We start from the raw sequence: 23,748 nt of genomic DNA on the forward strand, positions 1-23,748 counted from the left end.
CCTGGTCTGTGCCGGGTGGCGTCTGTGCTGAGCTGCTGACTTCTGCTCATCCGCCGGTCGAGTGGAGAAGCTGATGCTCGTCTGTGATTGGCCGGCTTCTGTTTGCTGACTGAGCTCATTGGTCTGAGGACGGGACGGACGCAGAGGAGAGTAGTCGTCAGAGGTAGAGCTAAAAAAGGAAAAAATAGATCATCAGTTAATCTGAGCTACAAAGGCAGCTGCTACATCTGAAATGAGCCCTCAGCATGATTCTGGAAAAAGTAGAGAAGCAAACACTCTTTCCCAAATCACACACACAATTATTATGAACCCAAACCCATAAATTCAAATAATATGAAATGTGACAGTTTTTTTTATTTCATTGGTTGTATCTTGAAAGAGTTTGGGGGAAAGTTGAACTCACCTGGAGAATGATGTGTGGAGGCCAGAGGACGGGGACGAGTCTGGATGCCTGTTGTCTTTCTGTGGACTTTCCATTGACACATAATCATCCTGGGCGAACACATATGAGCTGCGGCTGCCCTGAGGAGACATCATCATGTAGCCCGGCCCTTTCTCTTCCTCCTCCTCCTCTTCCTCTTCCAGCTCCCAGCTCTCCAACCTGCGGGCTGCATCACCGCAGTGCTCAGTCTTCATCTCCATGTAGCTGCCGGTCTCAGGCCCGGAGCTCCGCTGGGACCCGGCAGGGCTGAGACCTGAGGCCAGGCTCGGAGTGGACTCAGGCTTGGTGGCGTTCGGTTTGCCGGGCTCGACGTAAGACTGCGTGGGACTCGTGTGGATGTCAGTGTTTCTGGGAGCTAGCGTCAGAGGCCTCATGTTCATCGGCTTGTCTCTGTATTTGTATCTGCTGCGTTTCGAGAGCAGGAGTGCTTGAGGCTGGCTGGAGGTCGGAGACTGGCTGAAGTCTGGAAGAGCTCGCAGAGCGTGGACTGTCTCCCGAACCACCTCGTGAATCTGCTGGGCAATACCTGGGTTTCCTGGACAGAACAGACATGAAGAGGAGGGTCACCGTCCTATGGTCCAGAGTTTTAGAGCCACTCAAACTTATATGGGTAAGAGACGAGCTGTTATTCAAATAATCTGCACCAAAATGCTTCTGGTTTGAGTCATCAGGTGAAATGAATTGAAATGGAGCCAAAAAGCTTGTGTGGACAGAGACAGGCTCAGTTTGAAAGCGTAGAATTATGGATGTAACCTTCACTACCTTGGTCTCCTGCTTCCATCCAGATTTCTCCGGGGCCGTCCGGTGCCGACCTGCCGAGCTCCAAGAAGAACAAGCCGTCCAGATGGCCGTAGCGCCGAACGCTCAGCAAAGGAATCGTCACCGACGGCAAATCGCTGTGTGCGCCCAGTTTGACCAGGATGAGTGAGGACGCTGTGAGGCAGAGACGCGTCTCCCCACCGAGGGACTTTGAGCGACCCAGACCTCTGGGCTTCACTGAGACCGGCCAGACCTGAGACCAGGTGAGGGAGCAGAGAGGAAGTCTGAGGTGTTCTCATTTCCAAACAAGAGGTTGGACATGAAAAGGCCTTTTATATTGAAAATGCTCTCTTTTTTTATAGTCCAACATTATTTGATGAGAGCGAGGGAAGACCTCAGCATTGGAGAACACAAACTACAGAGTTACCTTAAGGCGACACAATGACTTCTGTGCAATATGACAGATTGGATCCAAAGTTAATATGTTGACTGGGATGTTTTTAACAGACAAGTACCTCCAATTTTGAGTGTTTCAGAAGTTTTGAATATCAAGTTGTCAAGGCTCAGGATACTTCAACTTGCCATCAAATTATCAAAACCTTAAAGTCTATTTAATTCTGTTTATTTAGATAAAATTCAACAGAAATGTAAATCTGGACGCACCTCTTTGAAAAAGGCAGCAGGGGGCAGAGTGCAGTACCCATCATCGTCTTCATCGATCCCCTCTCCGTGCTCTTCATCCTTCCGCTCTCCCTCCATCAGCTTCTTAATGGCAACGTACCACACTTCTTGTTCCTGCTGGTCCTCCACAACCAGCACCATGGTCTGATCCTTTGCATACAGCGCCACCGTGTGTCCTTTCCTGGAACTGCCGGTCCGACTCACGCCGAGACAGCACCTCAGGTAAATCACCCTGAAGGGAAATCAGTTGAATTCATTGCAGATTTGAATTATTCTTCAAGTGTTTGTCAGATTTGAATGGAAAATAATACTATTTACATATTATAGGGTAACTAACATTATTTTCATTATTGGTCGCACTAAATGTTTTATAACTTGATCCACAGCTTCAAGGGACTAACTTTCACCGACCCTTGTTTGCTTGATCCGAACAGCGCAGCTTTGCCGGCAGATTTCCTCCCGGCTGTGAACTTCTCCCGGCTCATGTACCACTCCAGTCGGCTCGGCCCGGTGTGGCTTCCCGCTCTCAGCACAAAATACCGCCTGTGGTTTCGCTCCAGCTTCCCCAGGTAACCTTGTTTCACCACGTCGCTCTGTGGCCAGGAGGAGGCCATGAGGGCGCCGGCCAGAGGGGCCAGAGGCACCGAACCCTGGCCGGAGCAAAAGAGTTCCTCAAAGACACAAGACGAAGGAGGCTCCCTCGTCTGCACCCCCACTCGATGGAGCCCAGAATCATCCTCCGGCTCCATTCGATCACTCAGCCAGTGGGGAAGCAGCCATGTCTGGGTGGATTTGCAGCAGGGAGACGACGCTGGGGAGCTGGAGGCAGGAGAAGACGTCCCGGGGGGGTCACACCCGTCAGCCATCTCGCTCCTCTCAAGCTGAAAACCTGCCACATGCACACGGGGGAGGAAGTAGAAACTGAGCTCTGGGAAGAGAAGAATTAGTGAAATGATGAATTTTGTATTTGATTCTCTTGTCAGTCCAGTTTAAAGTGTCACCACTCACAGTATTCAGTCATATTTCAATGCCTCTGGGTACAAAACAGGTCTTTACCTCTTATATAACGTGTCTTGAGATCATGTATGTTACAATTTGGCGCTAGTGTTTTGCACAGTACATCAGATTTACATGTATTCATACAATCTCATGGCAAATGCTTTTTAAAAGGATACAACAGAAAGATTCTGCTAATTTCAGAATTTTAAAACTAATCATTGACTTTAAAACAGCTGATTCACTTCATGCCAATAAAAAAAAATCAACAAACAACAATATCCAGTAATGTAAGAATCCTATATTGAGAAAATGGTTTTAAAAGTCTAACAGGTTGAATACAATGAAATATTAATTTGAAAAGTTACCATCAATTTTATATTTAATTATTTTAGATCAATTTACACGTTTCTATTAACTCTTGTTTTGTTTACATTTTTAAAACCAAAAGTAAACAAGCTAATTCAAGCTAGTTTTGCCGAGCTAAGGTTAGCTAGCCGAGCTAACGCTAGCTAGTTTAGTCGAGCTAACGTTAGCTAGTCTAGCTAACGTTAGCCCGGCTTCCAGCAGCCTATCGGCCACAGGACCTTGTTCGGACTCACCTCAGCGGACACGTGTGAGCCTCAGAGACAAACTGCGGATCCTGGATTTCTTCTCCTTTCATTTCTCACTTTTCTGTATAATGGCAGATTCCTCAGGTGGGTCATCACCGAGGCCTTCAGGGGCTCCTCGGAAAACCCAGCACTCTTCTCCTAGAAGCCTTGAACACGTCGCTTACAAGTTTAAAAATATGGATCATGTACGTTAATGAAGCGTAAAATAAATGTGATCACTCCACGTCTTCGTATCAATGTTCCGTCTGCGTAATTTAAATAAATAAAAAATATAAAAGACAATAAAACATGTGCCCCCTGTGAGGCTCGAACTCACGACCTTCAGATTATGAGACTGACGCGCTGCCTACTGCGCCAAGGAGGCAGCCGACAAATGCTGTGAAATACTGCACTTAGAATATACCAGAACTATAAGATACAGCTACAGACAAGCACAGACAATCAATATTGAAATACAAGAAAAGTATAAGACACTGTGACACACGTATTATCTAGTTTCTTTTTCTTCAGTCACTGGAGAGGAAGGATAAAGACGAGGAAGAAAGAGGAGATGAAGCGGAAACAGCGCCAACATGTTCAGTGGCTGGGAGGGGCCATAGTGGTCCTCCATACAGCACGACCATAGAGAATGAATGGGAAACTGTTTGGGGCCGTTTAGCTACACAATCGTGTTGCTCTGGCCGGGAAACAAACCGTAAAATGCACGTAACGTCAACAAAAGGTTGACACTTGCCAGTAATATTTTTTATTTCTTATTTTATATCATTTATCACTGGCATATTATCGTACTAGACTGTTTTATTATTCTTTCCGACGCCAATTTGATGGTTTATCATCAGATTTACACGTATTTGTATTCATACAATCTCATGGCAAATGCTTTTTAAAAAGATACAACAGAAAGATTCTGGATAAAGACGAGGAAGAAAGAGGAGATGAAGCGGAAACAGCGCCAACATGTTCAGAGGCTGGGAGGGGCATTACGTCCATAGTGGATCAGCACTATGGAGGACCATACATGACATAAGTATAAATAAATAAATAAATACATGTAGAAATAAATACAGAAATAAATAAATAAATGAATAAATAAAAAAGGAAATAAATTAATTAATACAGAAATAAATAAATAAATACGTTACTAACAACAGAAATAAATAAATAAATGTCTTAAATATATTTGCACATTTATTTATTCCCTGATTTATATTTTTCACGTTTTCAATCACCATATGCTAATGAGAAAGGCGGGCCTAACTGCAGTCTCATGCAGGATTGGTCACAGGAGTGTAATGATCCAGCCTTTCAATGCTGACTGGTGTCCAGTAGCTGTTTGCAGTGTTGAGCCGGTTCACACTTAAAATGAACTAGTTCAAGTTCAGAGGGTTAGTTCAGGTTATTTTTTATTGGGATGATTAAGGTGTCAGTAATCCTGACTGTGAGCGCCACGTCTCGTGTTCTCCTGAGCACAAGGAGAGCGCAGAGAGGAGGAGGAAGCAGAAACTCCAGTTCGGTACAAACCACCTGCAGCTTCTGCTCTGCGCATGAAGCAGCTGATCTCTGAGCAGATGTGACCAGAGAAACTCTGTGTTTTCACTGTTTTACAAAGTCACTGAGCGGCGGCATCGAGGTGACGAGCTCAGGTCTCAGTTTTTGTCTCTGTGCAAGTGTGTGGCACTGAGGGGTGCGGAGCCACGGGGCCTGTGTGTGCGTGTGTGTATAGCTCAGTTGACCAATCCTGCTCGAGACTGAGTTTGGGACCTCCTACCTCATTTACATATGAGACAATTAAATGTGGAATTAAATAAATGTTGAAATACATAAAAGTTGAAATAATTGTGGGAATAAGTTTAACACATTGATTAATTTACTTCTGTATTTATGTCCACATGTATTCATTTATTTCTTTATCTATTTCCACATTTTTTTTTTGCAACATTTTTATTTTTCAACAATTAATTGTCCATATGTAAATGAGGTAGGCGGTCCCAAACTCAGTCTCGAGCAGGATTGGTCAACTGAGCTATACACACGCACACACAGGCACCCGGGCTCCGCACCCCTCAGTGCCACACACTCGCACAGAGACAAAAACTGAGACTTGAGCTCGTCACCTCGATGCAGCCGCTCAGTGACTTTGTAAAACAGTCTCTGGTCACATCTGCTCAGAGATCAGCTGCTTCATGGGCAGAGCAGAAGCTGCAGGCTTGTTTCTTTCCGAGCAGGAGTTTCTGCTTCCTCCTCCTCTCTGCTCGCTCCCTGTGCTCAGGAGAACACGAGACGTGAACTGGCACAACACTGCAAACAGCTACTGGACACCAGTCAGCATTGAAAGGCTGGATCATTACACTCCTGTGACCAATCCTGCATGAGACTGTTAGACGGTTAGGCCCGCCTTTCTCATTAGCATAAGGTGATTGAAAACGTGAAAAATATAAATCAGGGAATAAATAAATGTGCAAATATATTTAAGACATTTATTTATTTATTTCTGTTGTTAGTAACGTATTTATTTATTTATTTCTGTATTAATTAATTTATTTCCTTTTTTATTTATTTATTTATTTATTTCTGTATTTATTTCTACATTTATTTATTTATTTATTTATACTTATGTCATGTATGGTCCTCCATACAGCACGACCATAGAGAATGAATGGGAAACTGTTTGGGGCCGTTTAGATTCACAATCGTGTTGCTCTGGCCGGGAATCAAACCGTAAAATGCACGTAACGTCAACAAAAAGGGAACACTTGCCAGTAATATTATTTTTTTTAATTTTATATCATTTATCACTGGCATATTATCGTACTAGACTGTTTTATTATTCTTTCCGACGCCAATTTGACATGGTTTATATTTGGCGAACAATACCATAGTCAGCCAGTATATGTCGCTATCACAGAACTATTTCCAAGCATTGGTGGTTCAGTGGTAGAATTCTCGCCTGCCACGCGGGAGGCCCGGGTTCGATTCCCGGCCAATGCATCATCCCTTTTTTTTTTTTTTTTCTATTGATATATGATAAAGTTTCCATTTTGTGATTGGAGCTGGATCTTTTAGTTGCACTTTAGCTGCTGTGAGATTAATACTGAACTCTGCCCTGACCCTCCCTGTGTGTCACGGTGTGTCACAGTGTGTTTGTGACATCCAGTCCGCCCATCATAAAAAGAACAGTTCCTGTTGTAATAACCTCAGTGACGGTTGGATCACTTGATTTCAACATCACCAAACTTCTCATTGTTCAACACAGCCACTGTCAGTGCCACACCAGACCTCTCGCTCTGTCCCAGGATGTCTGTCCTCCAGGGCGTCCTCTCCCAGGTCCTCAGCTGGACCGGCCTTTGTCAGATCCTGTGTGCAGCCGGTACCGGGCTGGTTGCCGTGGCTGCAGCGTGGACGGTGAGGTTGTTGGCTCGTCACGCCTGGTTCACACACAGACTGTCGGGCTTCAGCAGGCCGCATGCAGACTCCTGGCTGATAGGCCACCTGGGCCAGGTAGGACCCACACACACCAAGGACAAACACACACTAACATACATGAATACACTCATTTATCAGCTCTTATAATGATGTCTTACACTTCAGGAAATGTGACGATTTCCCAGTGAGACACGGGAAGTTTCAAAACATTAATATTGCAAAATCTCCTCTTTGTAATGAATTTCCTTTCAACTCCCCCACCAAACCTTTCTCCCCTTTGAAAGTTAGACTGACAAGTGATGTTTCTGTGCCTCAGATGAAGAGCACGGAGGAGGGTCTCCTCCAGGTGGACAACCTGGTGCAGAGGTACAAACACTCCTGCAGCTGGTTCATGGGTCCTTTTTATCACCTGGTCCGAGTCTTCCACCCTGACTACGTCAAACCTCTGCTCATGGCGCCCGGTAGGTTTCACACAAACAAAGTTTACCAGTCAAATTAGATTTAAATGTGGCTCGCTGCTCGCTAATCCTCCTTTTTTGTCCTTTAAGGCAGCATTACAATGAAAGACGAGCTTATCTACGGTCACCTGCGTCCGTGGCTTGGTGAGTTTTTCGCAGCTCAGTTGAGTTTGGCCAAAAAAATCTTTGAGATAAATGTACTTGACCTTTACTTTGACCTTCCCAGGACAGAGTCTGTTGATAAGTAACGGGGAGGAGTGGTTTCGCAGGAGGCGGCTGCTCACTCCTGCGTTTCATTTCGACATCCTGAAGAGCTACATCACCACTTTCAACACCTCGACCAACACAATGCATGTGAGCCACACGCACAGAATACACACAACACACATATAACTGTGTAAATTAATGTGTGTAAAGTTAGTACACGTCTGCTACCACTGTGTTTCAGGATAAATGGCGGCGCCTGGTGGCAGAGGGCAGCAGCAACGTGGAGATGTTCGACCATGTCACTCTGATGACTCTGGACAGTTTACTCAAATGTGCCTTTAGCTACAGCAGCAACTGTCAGGAGTGAGGACACCCGCTTTACCACGGCGCCATTTCACACACTTGACTTTTTTTAATTTCGTTTTTAAATCATCTCTTCTCCAGGTCGAGCAGTGAGTATGTGTCGGCCATAGTGCAGCTCAGTGACCTGATCATCGAGCGCCGCCAAAAGATTTTACATCACTGGGACTGGATTTACTGGAAATCCCAGCAGGGGAAACAATTCAAACAGGCCTTAAGTGTCGTGCACAGGTACAGTACATGCACTGGGTATTCTGCAGTTACATGTAGTAAAGTATAACGTTCTGTAGTACCTTATGGTATTCTATTAAATCCTTTAATGACGAAAACTTGATGTTTGCAGGTTCACGAGGGACGTGGTTCAGAAGCGCCGTGCCCTCATCAGCCAGCAGAGGGAGACTGAAACTGATTCCACCCCCGGGTCGCAGAGTAAGAAGGACTTCGTGGACCTCATACTGCTGTCAAAGGTAAAAGACACGTAAGCAAGGTCCGGCAAATACACACGCAACCAATCACGAGTCAGTCTCAGCTGTCAATCATGACGATACTGCAGCCAGCCACCAGGGGGCCATGTCGTCCGACTTCATCTGCTATGGTTTGTGTGTTTTTGCAGGATGAGGATGGACAAGGCCTCACAGACGAGGAGATACAGGCGGAGGCCAACACCTTCATGTTTGCCGGTGAGGCAAAGTAACTTTTACTAAACAGCGGCCTCTGTGGCCACAAGTGTTAATTACAGGATGAATATATAAAAAAATATATTTAACATTTATCAACAGGGCCTTTTCCAATTCCCAACACTTAAAGGTCGAATCACATTTTTCCCCAAAGGTCACGACACAACAGCCAGTGCGATTTGCTGGACGCTGTACAACCTAGCGCGCCATGCCCACTACCAGGAGCAGTGCAGGCAGGAAGTGATGGAAGTGATGCGAGGACGAGACGGACGTGGACTCGAGTGGTCAGAGCGTCTCTGTAGAGGACATGTCCAACCCCTGTTTCATCCAGTGCAGCTGAAACTGTGAATATGTATCAACATGTGTTCCCTTGTGACTCTGTATAAAGGGAGGATCTGTCCAACCTCAGCTTCACCACCATGTGCATCAGAGAGAGCCTCCGACTCCACTCTCCTGTTCTGGCCGTAACCAGGAAGTACACCCAGGACATGGAGCTGCCGGGGGGGCGCACCGTTCCAGAGGGTGAGACAGACGGACTTCTGAAACAGACGTTTAGAATCCTTCATTTGCAGACTGTATATGTGTGTGTGTGACCTCAGCGAGTCCTTGTTTGTGTGTGTAAATGTTCCCCAGGTGCCATCTGTTTGGTCAGTATCTACGGAACCCACCACAACCCGGCAGTCTGGACCGACCCACAGGTGAGACATGAACCGAACTTTGCTTTCACCTTCGTTCATCTTTGTCATGTTTAACCCGTGTGGTTGATTCCCTCTGCCAGGAGTATAATCCTTTGCGTTTCGACCCGTCCAACGCAGCAGGTCGAGCGTCTCACTCCTTCATCCCCTTCTCCTCGGGCCCCAGGTGAAGGCTCCTCCTGCACTTTCCAAGCCAGAACACATAAGACCTGACGCAGACAATTCATCTGTGTGTGTGTGTCTCCCAGGAACTGCATCGGTCAGAAGTTCGCCCTGGCAGAGCTGCGGGTCGTGGTGGCGCTGACCCTCCTCAGGTTCCGCCTGACCCCGGGGGTGAACCCGGAACTGGGCACCAGCTCGGGAGGCGTCCGCCGCCTGCCCCAGCTCGTCCTGCGGGCCGAGGGGGGCCTGTGGCTGCAGCTGGAGCCTCTGGCTGCAGAGGAGGGGGCACAGGCTGAATGATGACTCAGCTGCTGCTTTACGGCACAGAAACACGCTGGAGAGTTTAACACTGTTCCTGTAACTGTGTGTGTTTAATGTGTTGTGTCCAAATTTATTTTTAATCTTTGTTTTCTAGCATAATGTCGTATTGGTTATTGAATATGTTGAAACCCTTTATCATTTTGTCTGTTGATTGGATTCAATAAATCCGTAAATTCGTCCGTGTTTAAATCTGAGAGTAAAATCAGGAAAAGAAATAAAACATGTTAACAAGTGGATGACAAGTTCTCGTACAACATATTTTGTGACTAATTTCTGCATTCGATTTATTCAAAGGGATTTTTACAGAGGATATGTTTACACGGTTCATTTTCTGTTTTACAATTTCATATATATTTGTTTTTATTCCATTTATATTTTACATATAGTTTTCTGGACACTAGGTGGCAGAAAAGTGGCCCTTTTTTTCTTTATTTGTATTTTCAGAGATTTCCTCAGGCCTTTGTGTTTTCTGGCTGCAGCAGCAGGATTCTGATTTTACACTTTGGATTGTGCATTTACAAAATTATACATAATTTAAGAAACAAAACGTAATATAACATAGAGTCGCATGAGTTTATAGTCTAACTGAAATATGTGCAGATTATTATTATTGTACAATAGATAACAATAGTATTCATTATAGACTCATATGCTTGTTTATATTCACACTGTGGTGATGCGGGTGACAAACAGGTTTGTCAGGATTATTAATAGTGTTTGTGGTGAGGTCAGAGGAGGCGTGGTCTGAGCTGAGGATCTTGACTTTCACTTTGATTCCCGTTCTTTTCTTCCACCTCTCTGCAATGAACTGATTCTTTTAACAGACGATTTGAGCTTTAATGTCTTTTTTTCATCGCTGACATGACATAAGCGGACATGTCCCTCTGGCCGCGGACCAGTAGAGGTGTGGATTTGAACTGGTTTCTGGCTGTGTGAAGAGACGGAGAAGGAAACATGTGGCAGAGTGTGTGTGTCCTTGCAGCCCTGTTGGCTATCGTGTCCTCACAGGCTGGTGAGTCCTGTCCTTTACTTCCAAGTGTTGGAAAATGCCTCTTTTTCTGGATTATAATAGATTGTTTGGATTGTTTTTGTGCAGGATGCGTCGCTCCACTGGGATTTTCCCATTCCACTGACCGCGCCCAGTATGAAGCCGAGTGTACACACTGTTGTTTAGGGAGTAGCTCATGTTCTCTGTTGGCTGCAAAGTTTATGAGGGATTTGATCTCGTTCTTACAGTGATAATAAGAAAACCTCATTCTAACCCAGATCCTGATGTCGAATGTGCAATTGAGTCATGGGAAAGGCTTTAGAATCTTGCTTTAGAATAAACCGATTTTAACTTTTTTTTCAGGACTAAAGTTATATATTGATTGTACCTAGTAAATTAAATTGTACACAGTAAAATAAGAACAGTTAAAAGATAATTCGGCCGGATTGATTTACAATTACATAAACAAATATTGACTGAAAACAGGGCTCTAATTGCAGTGGAACTCAATGACGCCATTATGTTTCCTGATTTTTTATGTTGACATTAGTGAAAACCTTTAAAGGAGCATTTTACTCATCTTTCCGTGGAAAGAAACATGAGATGTATATGTAGCTACACATATAAAACCTCCACTCCTTGTAATAAAACTATTATTACCGTTTTCTTTGAGATATTACATCGGAACAACTCAGGTCCTGTTCTCTTTTGTTGTGGTTATCGAGAAAAAGAAGAGTGAAAATTGACATTCAGAAATTGTTTTGTCTACAGCCAAAAGTCCAAAACCAAAATTTTTTTAGATTACATTTCAATCAATCAATAATTAGCGTTTTAATAATATAAATAAATAATAACTAGTTGCTTGCAAAATAGCTGCAGCTTAATGTTGATTTAACTTAAAATATGATTATGAATTGTTGTATTTGTTATGGTTCAAGAAGCCGGGGATCATGGGTAATTTCCACCGTTCAGTTGTGTTTCAGTTCACTCTCTTGACCGGAGATTGATTAAGTTTCATTGCTACAGAGGGCGCGGCTGCTCAGCAGTTTCACATAGTGTTGCTTAAAATTGACAACCGCCACTCTGTGCTTCTTCTTTGAGTCGCTGCAGAGATGAAGCTTCAGAAGAAGGTTGGCGATGACGTCGTCCTCAGTGCCGGCTCCGTGACTGGTCCCATTAACCACATCAAGTGGAAAGTTGGTCCGGACTTGGCCGTCCAGTGGGAATCAACCGACTCAGACGTTACTTACTATCGTCATTTTAAAGGTAAGCTGACGCTAGGAGGTACGACAGATGCATTGTGGGATTTCTACTGCACTAACACTGTGTTTTAAAGAGCGCGCGAGCCTGAACACTTCGAGTGGAGCGATGACAATCAGGGGACTGACTCAAACCGACAGCAATCTGTACACTCCGGAAATCAATGGCACCATGGCCACTCCCACTCGCCTCACCGTCCTCGGTGAGTCACAGTTCAGAGACGTTCATCAACCACGGGGACATCTTTTAATGTTCATCTTTTTTGTTCAGCTCCAGTCCCCGTTCCCACGGTAACTGCATCCTGCAACGAAGACAAGAGCAGCTGCACTTTGACCTGCGAGGGAAACGTCAAAGACGTCGAACTCGTCATCTACAACTGGAAGTCGGACGACGTCCCACTGCGGAATTCTTCTAAAGATCACCATGTTGAAAAGGTGGCGTTCGTGTTGTCTGATTGTTCAACGTTCGGAGAATTGGGTCCGGGTATTTTCTTGAGTTTGTGTTTCACATACAGAAATGTTTGATTTGACTTAAACTGAACGATCAAGATGAAAATAAGCGTTTCTGATTAATTTGCTGTTATATTACATTTTGTGAATACTATAGACGTGGTTGAACTTGTAGTGTATGACGGTAATACTCAGTGTATGACTCATCTCTCAGGAGGAGAGTCTGAGTGTAAAGGAGTTCAGCTGCGAGCTGGAAAATCCAGTCAGTCTTGAGAGCAGCGAACGCATCGCCAACCCGTTCATCACCGACACGACGCGTGAGTTATATTCTACAGACGTTTAGGAGTTAGAGTGAGCGACGGCTGCATGAGCAACATGAGTGAGTGTCTGTTGTTGTCGTCTTCCCGCAGCTGAAAAGAAACTGAATATCAGCACTGGACTCATGGTGTTCCTCTCTCTGCTGGGAGCTGTGGTGCTGCTGGCTGTCGTACACAGGTGGAGAGCAGGTAGGAAGCTCTCTACAGGCTATTGGCCGTTAACAGTAGCGTGAAGCAACAGAATCCTGCTTTGTTTAGTAATGGTCGCTGTGTTTATTTCCTTGTAGGGATGTGGTTCTTCCAGAAAGGTAAGAGAGCTATTTTTTAAAAAAACCTTTCAAACTAAAAGCATGTTAAAGAATTGTGGGTAAAAGTTTGGATTCTTGTTTTTTAAAATAGCTTTGACTGTTCTTGTTCAGTTAAACGTCTTTATAATCTTTATAAAGTCGATGAGCCTGATTAGATCAATCAAGCTGACACTGTGATAAAAATCTGTTTAAGTTATAACTAAAAGACCGAACTGACGCATTAGACTCGAACAAACCACATTCAAGCTCATGACATCACTTCCTTTCGATATATTCTGGCCTCTGTGACATCACATCCTCTTTGTCTGCCCCCCCCCCCTGCAGAATCCATGCCTTGGGAGGCAGGTCAGTAACTCAAAACCACTCACTGTTCTAATTGATAACTTAAAATTCAGAGAAATTCATTCTGTTTGTCGCACTTTACAGATTTCTGGAGCAAGCATGAGAGAGGATGTAAGTTTGAGCCACAGCCCTTAATATATATTTGTCAAATGTTTTCAATATGATACAAAAAAACTGAAATCTATACATATCACCAATACAGCTGAGCCTGCTGAGACTAATGGAACCACGACCCGTCGAGAAAAGGGACAAGACGACGGTAACAGATTAAATCATCACATGTTTATGTATCTATAAATGTAATGTTTTTATCAGGTGTGTGATTCTGTCGTCTGTCCTTTTATCGTTCCTCAGAGGAAACCCCGATGACATAAACGGACAAATGGACAAAACGTGAAGAAATAACGATCCCAGATTCGACTCAAAAGCCACAGAGAAGGTTTTACACTTGACGTAGATCTCAGCTCCTCCTGAGGTTTCAGACAAAGCCAGGAAACTCAGCTTTCCTGTGACCGACAGCAAACCTGGCACCAACTGCTGCCCCCGACTCATTAAACTGGCGGCTGAGTGTAGTTTCCAGTGTGGATGTCACGCAGCCTCGTGGCGTTGGACCACAGCAGGACTTTCAATAAGGTGGAAGAGGGACGCCATTGTTCGTTTCAGGCCGACAGCAACAATACAGGCTTTGTGCAGAACTTTTCCACCGACTCCTCTACTGCCAGTTTGCAAACTTGTATAAACATGTGAGAGTTTTAGCTTAAAGTCAATCAGTTGTTGTTGTTTTTTGAGTGTATGATCTTTTTTAACTCTTCTATTTATTTGTCCTTTAAATGTTACCTCTATGTTTTGCTCTGAGTTCTGAAAGATTGATGTTTAAATGTTTGGTTTTGCAGCTTTTAAACACATAGTCAAACTAAATTTAAAAAAGAGCAAATTGAGAATAAAATTAAAATGTCGAGAATAAACGTGAAAAGAAAACCATACAAAATCTCCCCATTTTCCACATGTTGACTTTTCTTGAAATGCAGAAGGATAAAAAAAAAAACCTCTTCCTCTTTTCCTGCATAAATTAGAGCAGGTGACAGTTTTGGTTTTGCTCTGAGTCATTTCCTTACTTTTTCCTTGTCGTTTTGAAAGCTGAGGATATTAAGTTTTTAATTTAACCAACAAAAAGTACTTATTCTATTTACTTTTGGGATATTTTAAAAGGTTCGAGACATTTCGAAACCAGAGGCACTGAGATATTTAAAGTCTATCTGCTGATGATTTGCTGCAGTGTGAGAACATGAAGAAGAAGATATGTACAAGTGTTCTTATAAAGGTTGTATTTAATAAACCGACAGAATATCAAATCACATGTTTTGAATTTCCATGTCTACTCTTTTCCAAAAGATGTTATACCAGAGTTTGACCACTTGAGGGCAGCACATCGACACATTTCACTCATTCACATATATGGAACATTTGCTTGAATGCATAGCAGAAGCATTTTAGGATAAACAGCAGAAATAACTGGATTTTCTTCCTGTGTAATTTTGATTATTCACTTTGTCTAACCTCTGCTGCTTCTCGGATACTTTAATACTTTAAATTTAATTTAAAAACAGCTGTTCTCAGCTAAATTAAAGACAAGGACGAATTCGGTTTAAATGAAACAATCTGCTGAGTCGCTATTCTGTCAAAGGACGAAGGAAGAAGAAGAGGAGGAACAGAAACCGGCTGTTGCACATGTTAGAAAAAGATTTAGAAGGTTTCATCTTGTCAGCTGCAGAAACAGTCGAGGGAAAAAACCCAGACCTCCTGCTGAGAAGTGCAGGAAAACAAACAAGGATCAGGCAGATGTTGGTCTTCACACTGCGAGGGAGGACCACAGCTGACCCAACAACATTCACATCAAATAAGAGCAACACAGTCTTAGATATTAAACACCCATCTTAAACTTGTTATTGCAGCTGCGAAAATTCAGAATTCAGTCTCAAGAAAAGGACGAATAATGATTTATGGTTCGGGAAACGTAGAGTTCTTCCCTTTGGTGCAGTAATAGACAACAGAAGGACTTCAGGACATGTGACATGCATCACCCAGCAGTGGCTATCAATCACCCCCCCCCCCCCGAGAGGTCACATGACCACTGAGGAGTTATTTAATGGATTATTGATCAATAACAGTTTGTTTTTCCACCTCAGGGCTCGAATACATTTCAAATCAAAAGCATCTGAGTTGAAAACATCAAAACTAACTGTGAAAACTGCGACCAGACAATATCCGGCTTCAAATGGATAATGGGACCTTAAATATTAACAATAAATCTCGGCAATAAATCATTGAATAAATATGGTAAACATCAAAATAATAATCATGGGGCTTTTTTTTTTATCCACCAAATGTCATTTATTTGTGAATACAAAATATCAGTCATATCAAATATCAGTTTTCCTTTTACAGCATTCAGACAGATTCACAGTTTCATCAATTCTCAGCAACTATTTCAATCAAAATAAAAAAAGTCTATACATTGTAAATGTAATCCAAGTCAAAGCTCAGTTAATGTGACAAACAGACGCTATTGTGAGAAGTATTTAACTTGTCTTGAGTTTTCTTTCTTGCTGAACGTGTGTTACATTCCCGTGTTTCCCTCAGGCCGGACACCAGCTGCTTCTTCAGACTCTGATGTAAAAATAGCTGAGTTTGACTCTGGTTTGAGGAGCTGACGCTCGTCTCTGAAGTTCGTCTCCTCACGAGTACCAGGCAGAGAAGGAAGGAGGAATATTGACTGAGATACTGAAGAAAACCAATGTGGTGATAAAGGTTCATATGAGATTTGTTCCTACTCAGCGTATTGTGTACCGTATGTTTCTACAATACAAATGGCTGTCAAAGATCAACATTATTAGTGTTACAACAAAATCATTTAAAAATCAAATCATAAAATCTGCAGACGAAGTATTAGGGTCACATTAAGAAAAGCTAAAATTAAAATAGGGTAAGATTAAGAGAATAAAGTCCTAATTTAAAAGAGAAATAAGCTGTAATATTAAAAAAATAAAAGTTGTAATAACTTTAGAAAAAAGTTCTAATATTTCAACAATAGAAGTATTTAAAAAAAAAATCTTGTACTGAGAACCCACAAATTCTCATATTATTAAGACCTAATTCTCGTAAAGTTAAGTTTTTATTCCCTACATCTATGATTTTTTTCTCTTGAAGTGGCCCCAATACTCAGTCATAAGAAAGTACCGTTCATAATCTGATTTTATAACAGTGTGATGTGAAAACTATTCAGATGTGTAGAGTAATTATACTGATGTGGTCGATTCTTTTCAAATGGCACTAACACAGTTATTACATTAAGTGCATCAGGAGTGTCGACAATAAAAACAAGGCTAATGATCCAAAAATCATTTTAGTGATCACAATGTAATGAATTGAAAGAGGGCAGCTCATAATGTTACAGCTTCAGATTCGTTTCCTATACAAAATACAACAGGAGCTGAAGTTTGGCCATTACATCAATGGTCCCTTGCTGTTTGGTTCCACACTGAAGCATAGATAGTGTCGGAAGATTTTCCTTCTCACAACAAACCAGAATCCAAACAGGAACAAATACACAACTCTCCCAAGATGGGGACATGAGGCACTTCTATGATTAAGGCTCAGCAGCGAACGCACATCTCCATCGACTTCACAACAGACGATTTCAGACACGAACTCCGCAAAATGTGCGAAAAATTGGGTGCGGACATCATCTAGAATTTAAATTTGACATGTAAAGGATGCAGCAACAACAGTAGACTTTGAGGCGATGGGGGGGGGGGGGGGGGGGGGGGCAGGGTAGAGCACGTACGAGACAGGACATGATGTTTGAACTCTCCTGTGGCGATCACGTGTTTATATTGACAACACGTCGGCTCTAACCACCAAAAGCTCTGGAATCTCGTTGTATTCCCAAGTTGACATCTTCTTTTTCATCCTGAGGTATTTGTACCGACGATTTGTTAGAAATGACATCAACACTTCCACTCGCTCGCTATGAAATTTCTGCAGATTTTCCTGCTCCACTCTCACATTGGGCTCACTCCAGACTTTTACTCGAGGCAGGAAAAGTTTCGGAAAATGTCGAGAGCAGCACCTCTTGAAAAATTCACGGGAAAAACTGTGGGTGCACCTCTGAAAGCAGCTGAGCTACGTTCTTCTCGACGTTAGGCTTGGGCACTTTTGCCGTTAGAAAAAGGTTCTGCCTCTGAACTCACTCCCATGGGACTGAGCTCTGTGGGTGTGGCCGGACCGTTGGCCACGCCTCCTTCCCTGGGCTGGTTTCTATAGTGACGGATGATGACCACAGCAGCGCAGACAAAGTAGACGATGGTGATAATGACGAAGTAAATAAAGAACACCAGGAACTGTGAAAGAAAGAGTGAATCTGATTATACAGACACGGTGATGATGCCATCAAATACTGACTAAGAGGTCGCCGTGACGACAGGTCAAAACAGGAAATGAGGGAGAAATCCTGATTACGTTAACTGTCAACAGCAGCGACAAGAACCCCCCGAAATAACATGATTTGCTCTGTGACAATGAACCAAAAATGGAGGTAAAACTTGAACTTTGTTGACAAAATAGATGGTATATAGTTTTTAGTGTTTTTATTGAGGCTTCCCCCTGTTACTTCTATGTAGAGGACTTCTACAAGTACAGCAACAATGTATATTTTATACATAGTATTGATACTTTTTGTTAAAAAGCTGTTGAAGATCCATCTTTGAGTCTAGAAATAAAGTTGTTTGCTCTTATTTAGATTTGTAAATAAATATTTGTGTAACACAATTCTACACTATTAAAAGTGTGTTTTACCTGTTCATGCACTTCCAGTGCCAGGCCCCTCTTGTCAGCGAATATGAGGATGATGATGCTCTTCAGTAAAGTCCCCAGGAAGGTGTTGATGCCAAACACCAGTGCACACAGCTCCTTGGTGAGAGATGAGGCTATCTGGTATCTGTGGAGAGAACAGAGGGTTAGACTGAAAACAAAAAAATCAGTAGGTGTATATAAGTTAGTGTGTACTTTACGTTACAGGCAGGTCATAATGGAGGAAGGGAAAATGAGTACCTGAACAAACACCAGTGTGATAACAACTACCTTAAATGACAGAAAGCATGCTGGAGAAGAATTTATTTCACGTGTACTTTGGGCTCATAATCTACACACTGCGTACATGTAGTCTAAAAATACTTTACTCACGTGGCAATAGGCACCAGGAACTGATAGAAGCCCCTGAAGAGGACGTAAGAAGCGTAGCACACCCAGATGTTGTCTGTGGTGCCCATGAGCAGCAGCAGACCCGCCTGCACGGCTGTGATGACGGCGATGACCAGCTCCGACCACACGTTCCATCGGATCTTCACGTATCCCGCCGCGAAGGACGTCACTGCACCTGCAGAACCACACACGTCAGTCACAACCTCCCAGAGTGACAACTTCAGTGCAACTCATCACTTCTCCACAGTTTAAATATTTCATTCCGTCAAAGTCTTAACTATGTATTTACACTTTTATCAGTGTATTTATTTAAGAGTTTACTAGAGTTTTCTTGTCAATGTGTAACTTACATCAACGCTTCTGTCTACTCATCATGAACCTGCTATCAGATTTGGTTTTGCAACGTAATGTTAGGAGTCACCTTTGTGCTGGTTACTGAGCAAACTGATGTTTAAGCCTGATGTAATCACTTCAGAGTAAAAGTTATACAACCTCCGAAATGCAGTTTACATTCTTCACATTATTTGAGTGTGAATATGATGCTTTTCTTACACTTTTAGAGATATGGTTGCACGGCATTAAACACAATAAACTCTTTATTTGGCAGCTGTATATCTAAATATAAATTAAGTGAGCTGGAAATGCACCCATGTTAAAAAAAGGATGGAGGAATGAGGAACTGACACCGACTGACAATGTGCACGACATGAAACATTCTAGTAAGGTTCTAAATTCTGTAGCTCCAAAAATGTCTCACTCAGTAATGTAGAAGCTGCCTCCACTCCCCCGTTGTAAACTTTGTTGTTCTCAGTGGCGGGGTAGACCTTGTTCCACAGGATGTGGACGTAGAACAACACCAGGTAGTACCCTGTGGAGTTGAACACCCACCACAGGGACCACAGCCTCAGGTTCGGCTTCCTGACCACGTTTCTCACCTCCAACAGCATCTGCACCAGGACCAAATCCTTCCAGCGCGACGCGGAGCAGGCGGGCGCTGCAGAGGAGGACTCGCTCTCTTTAGGCTTCATTTGGTCCAGTTCCGATTTGGTGACAGCCGACGCAGCCAGTTCCTTTTGCTCCTTGTTCCGCTGTTGGTTGAAGAACAGGGAGCGTTTCGGCCACGGCAGGCACATTGACAGGAGGAGGCCGAAGCTGACGAAACCCAGGGATATGGCGTTGAGGGTGTAGAAGCTGATGTTGCCCAGAGACAAGCAGAGCTGGCCGAGCACGGAGCTGGTGAACACCCCTAAGAGGATCGCCGAGCGCGAGTATCCGGCCACTCGCTGGTAGAGGACCGGGCTGACCAGGGAGAAGATGTAGGAGGAGTAGGCCACGCGGCACGCCATCGTGATGCCGTAGAAGAACTCCATGAGCTGCATCTCAAGGAGGCTGGAGCCGAGGAGCAGAATGAGCCAGATGACCACCTGACTGATGCCCTGGATGACCAGGACCGGCTTGTAGCGCAGGAGATCCGTCAGGAGGAAGGCCGGCACCAGCACCGCCATGTAGGAGTAGGTCAGCACGGGGGTGATCTCATTGGTCACCTGGAGGGGACGGGCAAAAGAAATAAAGCTCAGATCAAGGAGGTGGATGAAGGTGTGGTGCTTTTTTTGTCAATTTAGTTTCAGTATTTAGATCTGCAGTTGTAGTAGATAATAGATGAGGAAACTTTAATCAAGAGCAGCTATTCCACAGAGTTTGGTAAAAGCAGGATTTCAAGGTGTATGTGTTAATATCAATATCACCAACTCAGATTCAAACAGACATTGAGGTGAAGCTTCAGTCCAGGACTCTCTGGTCTGAAGTAGTGGTGGGGGAAAAATCGATTCTGTTCTATTTGCGCCAGCGATACTATCGATACTGTAGCACAAAGTATTGCAATTTTTGTGTTGACCAACTCTTTTTTCTGAACAAAAATTCCAATATTCCCAAATGAATTTAACATTCATCCAACTGGACTGGACTCTAGTAGTACACATTTGTTAATTTTTCTCAATGCTCTAGGTTACTCTTATTTATATGATTATTCTCAGGTTTATGTTACTCTATTATGTCTGCTTTATGTTACTGTATTTAAATAATTGTAAGTTATGTGCTGGGAGCTCAGCGTTCATGTGAGAGGTCTCCTATTCAGAAAATAATTACAAAGGTCGTGTGTCCTGAATGTTCAAGGACAAAGTTTTTGCACTACCCTTTCCTAGTTTTTGCACTTCAGTTAATGTGTAGAAGACAATGTTGTTCACAGAATTAAATGTGACATTTGAAGTGAGATGAGCAGTCTTATTTTCCTCATTTTTTGTAATGCCTTTGAATAATATGGGGAACATGAATCGCAATATATCGCAGAATCGGATCGCAATACTTGCAGTAACGCAATATATATCGCAGAATCGCAATACTATTGAATCGTAGCCCAAATATCGCAATACTATTGAATCGTCACATTTTTGCCAATTCCCACCCCTAGTCTGAAGCATAAAGTGCTGGAAATATTTAACACACGTTCTCTTTCTCTGAATGACAATTTGGCAGGTTGACAACTGTTGGTATCAGGTCCCGGTCAAATCAGAACAAACTAACACACCAGTCCTGAAACCTCCATTCCTTGATTCTAAGCCTTCACCGACTTGCTTCATTGGCCGACTTTGGAGGAATGTGACCTTGGACCTCGGTAAGATGGATCAGCTCCATAGGGAACTCATTAATCTGACTGCTCAGAGGAAAAGCTGAGAAAGTCTCAAAGTTCAGCTTTTTGTCTGTACTTTACCGACGTGTTTCTATCAATGTTTACTTCACAGTGCAAAGATTTTCAAAATGTGGCAGCACTTCTTTTCATTAACTGTCGTTTTGAGATACTAACTCCAAAGGGAAAATGTTTGGAACATTCAGCCAAGGCAGGACATGACGTATAAACTCTAACCGCATCTCTTAACCTCAGACAGTCCTGTGTGGGCTCTTATCCCCAAAAGCACTAGAATCTTGTACAATTCCAATCTGACATCTTTGTCTGCGTATCCCACATGTACAGCTCCTCTTCTTCATCCTGAGGTATTTGCAGACCTCCTGCTTAGCATGTTAGAAACTTCATCACCCTAACCCACTTGTAATTTCCAGACATTTTCCTGATGTCCTCTCACATTCCTCGCTGAAAGCACAAAACCTGCACAAACACATTTGAGTCTGCAGACACAACTGACCTGTTTCATGGTGAAGTTCTTCTCGGAGCTGAGCAGGTAGGGGGTGATGAAAGCCTCCCCCGGCCGAATCGATGACATAAAACCGTAGAAGCACAGAAACATCACGGCCCACTTCCACTGTCTGGGGTCCTGGGTTTCCTCTGTGGGCGCCTCGGAGGGAGAGACGACTTTCTCCACATCTCCGTCTGGGTGTCCATCAGCCGCCTCAGGCTCCTGCACGTTCAGGTCCATCTCTTTCTCTGCGTCCGATCTGTCCCCACTCTGTGCTGCGTCCCCTGCAGCCATTATATCAGCCGGCTGGTGGACCACACTGTGATGCAGAGGGTGGTTTGTTTTTGTCGAGTCAAATCAGCATGTGAGGACTTGTTTTCACGGCCAAAACTCCTCCTCTCACACAAAAAGAACTAAACAAACGTAGAAAATCTATCTGTCTGGGTTGGAAACTTCAACTCCTCTGGGTCTGTCCATGCCCGGGAAGACTGACACTGGGGACAAGCTAGTTAAAGAGCTACATGCTGCTCATCGCCTGTACGAGAGAGAGAGTTGACCTTTGCCTCTCGCTCCGGGACATTGTCTGGTCGCTGGCTACCCAGTCGCTGAGGGTGGTGTCATTGTTAACCTGCAAAGATAACAATGTTGTTAGTCCACCTACTCTCACACGGTTGATGAGTTTTTCTACTGGGGAAACAAAATATAACAAAGCTGAGTTAACTCTATTAAACCTAAAATTTACTTCTAAGGCTTTATTACCATAATTGTGATAATAAAGAGCAACAGATAATGAAGTAATTACTTCAGCTTTATGGTGACACATGTGACTGTGGATAAACCAGCGTCAGGCTTTTTTAATCATGTGTGTTAACTCAGTTTAAATAACTTTAATTTCATCAGTATGTTTTAAAGACTGTGTTTATTATCTTTCACCATAATGTCAAAATGTAACACATGGAATACATATGTATAATATATACACAGACATCTACATACATGACACTTATTCACACACAGTCAGACAGACACATATATATACACACACACATTCACATACTTACATGTGAGTATCTAAATACACATATTTAGATATCCACATACATTATATATACAACATATATATACACACAAGTACAGACATCTGCATACATGACACATATGAACACACATGTATACACATACAAACAAATACACACATACATAAAGACAAAAGGGAAAATCCAAAAGAGACAAAGCAGAGAAGAATCAGATTAAATATAATAATAATAACTTCATAGTTTGTGTTAGTGGTTTAAAGACAGACCAGTCTTCCTCCTGACTGGTCACCATGACCCCAGTTACGTGTCTGTCCTCCTGCTGGGACTCATGATACATGTTAGCACCTGGTTAGCACACCAGTGCTAGCATGCCAAGCTAAAGGCTAACGCGTTAGCTGCTAATGTGCTACACACACTTTAACGCAGGATTTGAAGTGTAGGTGCGAAGTGAGAAGTTTAAAAAACGTAAAGAAACATCGTGATAACGTTAAAGTTCATGTCACGTACCTCATGTGCTGCAGAGAGTGTCACCCGGAGTCTAAAACATCTCAGAGGAACACGTGAAGGCATTCACACCGCGAGGCAGTCTGGGAAATGAAGTCCAGTGGTGTAATTTGAATCACACTTCATATAGAACGATTTTAACTGATTTTAATTTTATTTTATTATTACGTATGAGATTTGTTTTATTAGAGACGATCGATTTAAAGAATATTATTCAGATTTCATTTCTCATGTATGTGTTGCAAGAGGTTTGTGTTACATGCCCGCCACCTGCTGGACAAACAGTGTAATAGGGAGTTCC

The 23,748-nt window shown here is 43.1% G+C and overlaps 3 protein-coding genes and 2 non-coding genes across 6 annotated transcripts; 3 read left to right on the forward strand and 2 right to left on the reverse strand.

Annotated features, from left to right (window-relative positions):
• Window positions 1-3,783: 3,783 nt before the first annotated feature.
• Window positions 3,784-3,856, reverse strand: trnam-cau (transfer RNA methionine (anticodon CAU)). The gene has a single exon. It is a non-coding gene; the product is annotated as a tRNA-Met (tRNA).
• Window positions 3,857-6,409: 2,553 nt separating this feature from the next.
• On the forward strand, window positions 6,410-6,480 carry trnag-gcc (transfer RNA glycine (anticodon GCC)). The gene has a single exon. It is a non-coding gene; the product is annotated as a tRNA-Gly (tRNA).
• Window positions 6,481-6,786: 306 nt separating this feature from the next.
• Window positions 6,787-9,844, forward strand: LOC132996548 (cytochrome P450 4F3). Its single transcript, XM_061066843.1, has 13 exons — window positions 6,787-6,990; window positions 7,232-7,376; window positions 7,464-7,517; window positions 7,600-7,727; window positions 7,822-7,943; window positions 8,025-8,171; window positions 8,284-8,407; window positions 8,554-8,620; window positions 8,772-8,901; window positions 9,006-9,139; window positions 9,251-9,315; window positions 9,396-9,478; window positions 9,561-9,844. Exons 1-13 carry the CDS (start codon window positions 6,787-6,789, stop codon window positions 9,772-9,774), a joined length of 1,617 nt encoding a protein of 538 aa, XP_060922826.1. The 3' UTR covers window positions 9,775-9,844.
• Window positions 9,845-10,554: 710 nt separating this feature from the next.
• On the forward strand, window positions 10,555-14,816 carry LOC132996859 (uncharacterized). 2 transcript variants are annotated; one of them, XM_061067224.1, is made up of 11 exons: window positions 10,555-10,807; window positions 11,885-12,049; window positions 12,120-12,245; window positions 12,314-12,477; window positions 12,707-12,809; window positions 12,903-12,998; window positions 13,097-13,117; window positions 13,442-13,462; window positions 13,544-13,570; window positions 13,662-13,718; window positions 13,814-14,816. In XM_061067224.1, exons 1-11 carry the CDS (start codon window positions 10,750-10,752, stop codon window positions 13,831-13,833), a joined length of 858 nt encoding a protein of 285 aa, XP_060923207.1. In that variant the 5' UTR covers window positions 10,555-10,749; the 3' UTR covers window positions 13,834-14,816. The 2 variants fall into 2 exon arrangements, with proteins under 2 accessions (XP_060923207.1, XP_060923208.1); XM_061067225.1 differs by having other exon boundaries at window positions 11,894-12,049.
• Window positions 14,817-17,285: 2,469 nt separating this feature from the next.
• On the reverse strand, window positions 17,286-23,498 carry slc19a1 (solute carrier family 19 member 1). Its single transcript, XM_061066844.1, has 6 exons — window positions 23,451-23,498; window positions 21,916-22,534; window positions 19,476-20,262; window positions 18,701-18,893; window positions 18,314-18,455; window positions 17,286-17,859 (listed from the first exon to the last, which is right to left on the reverse strand). The coding sequence occupies exons 2-6, from the start codon at window positions 22,198-22,200 to the stop codon at window positions 17,659-17,661; spliced, it is 1,608 nt and encodes a 535-aa protein (XP_060922827.1). The 5' UTR covers window positions 22,201-22,534; window positions 23,451-23,498; the 3' UTR covers window positions 17,286-17,658.
• Between the last annotated feature and the right edge of the window lie 250 nt (window positions 23,499-23,748).

The sequence above is a fragment of the Limanda limanda genome, chromosome 23 (genome assembly GCF_963576545.1).
Source record: "Limanda limanda chromosome 23, fLimLim1.1, whole genome shotgun sequence".
Classification (NCBI taxonomy): Eukaryota; Metazoa; Chordata; class Actinopteri; order Pleuronectiformes; family Pleuronectidae; genus Limanda; species Limanda limanda.

Excerpts from the sequence above, each read along its gene's own strand:
- LOC132996548 (XM_061066843.1), top strand. The coding sequence starts at position 6,787 with ATGTCTGTCCTCCAGGGCGTCCTCTCCCAGGTCCTCAGCTGGACCGGC. Across the intron at positions 8,621-8,771 it reads CAACACCTTCATGTTTGCCG|GTCACGACACAACAGCCAGT; the intron begins GTGAGGCAAAGT and ends TTTTCCCCAAAG. Across the intron at positions 9,140-9,250 it reads GGGGCGCACCGTTCCAGAGG|GTGCCATCTGTTTGGTCAGT; the intron begins GTGAGACAGACG and ends AATGTTCCCCAG.
- LOC132996859 (XM_061067224.1), top strand. The coding sequence starts at position 10,750 with ATGTGGCAGAGTGTGTGTGTCCTTGCAGCCCTGTTGGCTATCGTGTCC. Across the intron at positions 12,810-12,902 it reads GTTCATCACCGACACGACGC|CTGAAAAGAAACTGAATATC; the intron begins GTGAGTTATATT and ends GTCTTCCCGCAG. Across the intron at positions 13,719-13,813 it reads AGAAAAGGGACAAGACGACG|AGGAAACCCCGATGACATAA; the intron begins GTAACAGATTAA and ends ATCGTTCCTCAG.
- slc19a1 (XM_061066844.1), bottom strand. The coding sequence starts at position 22,200 with ATGGCTGCAGGGGACGCAGCACAGAGTGGGGACAGATCGGACGCAGAG. Across the intron at positions 20,263-21,915 it reads AGAACTTCACCATGAAACAG|GTGACCAATGAGATCACCCC; the intron begins GTCAGTTGTGTC and ends CGTCCCCTCCAG. Across the intron at positions 18,456-18,700 it reads TTCCTGGTGCCTATTGCCAC|ATACCAGATAGCCTCATCTC; the intron begins GTGAGTAAAGTA and ends TTCTCTCCACAG.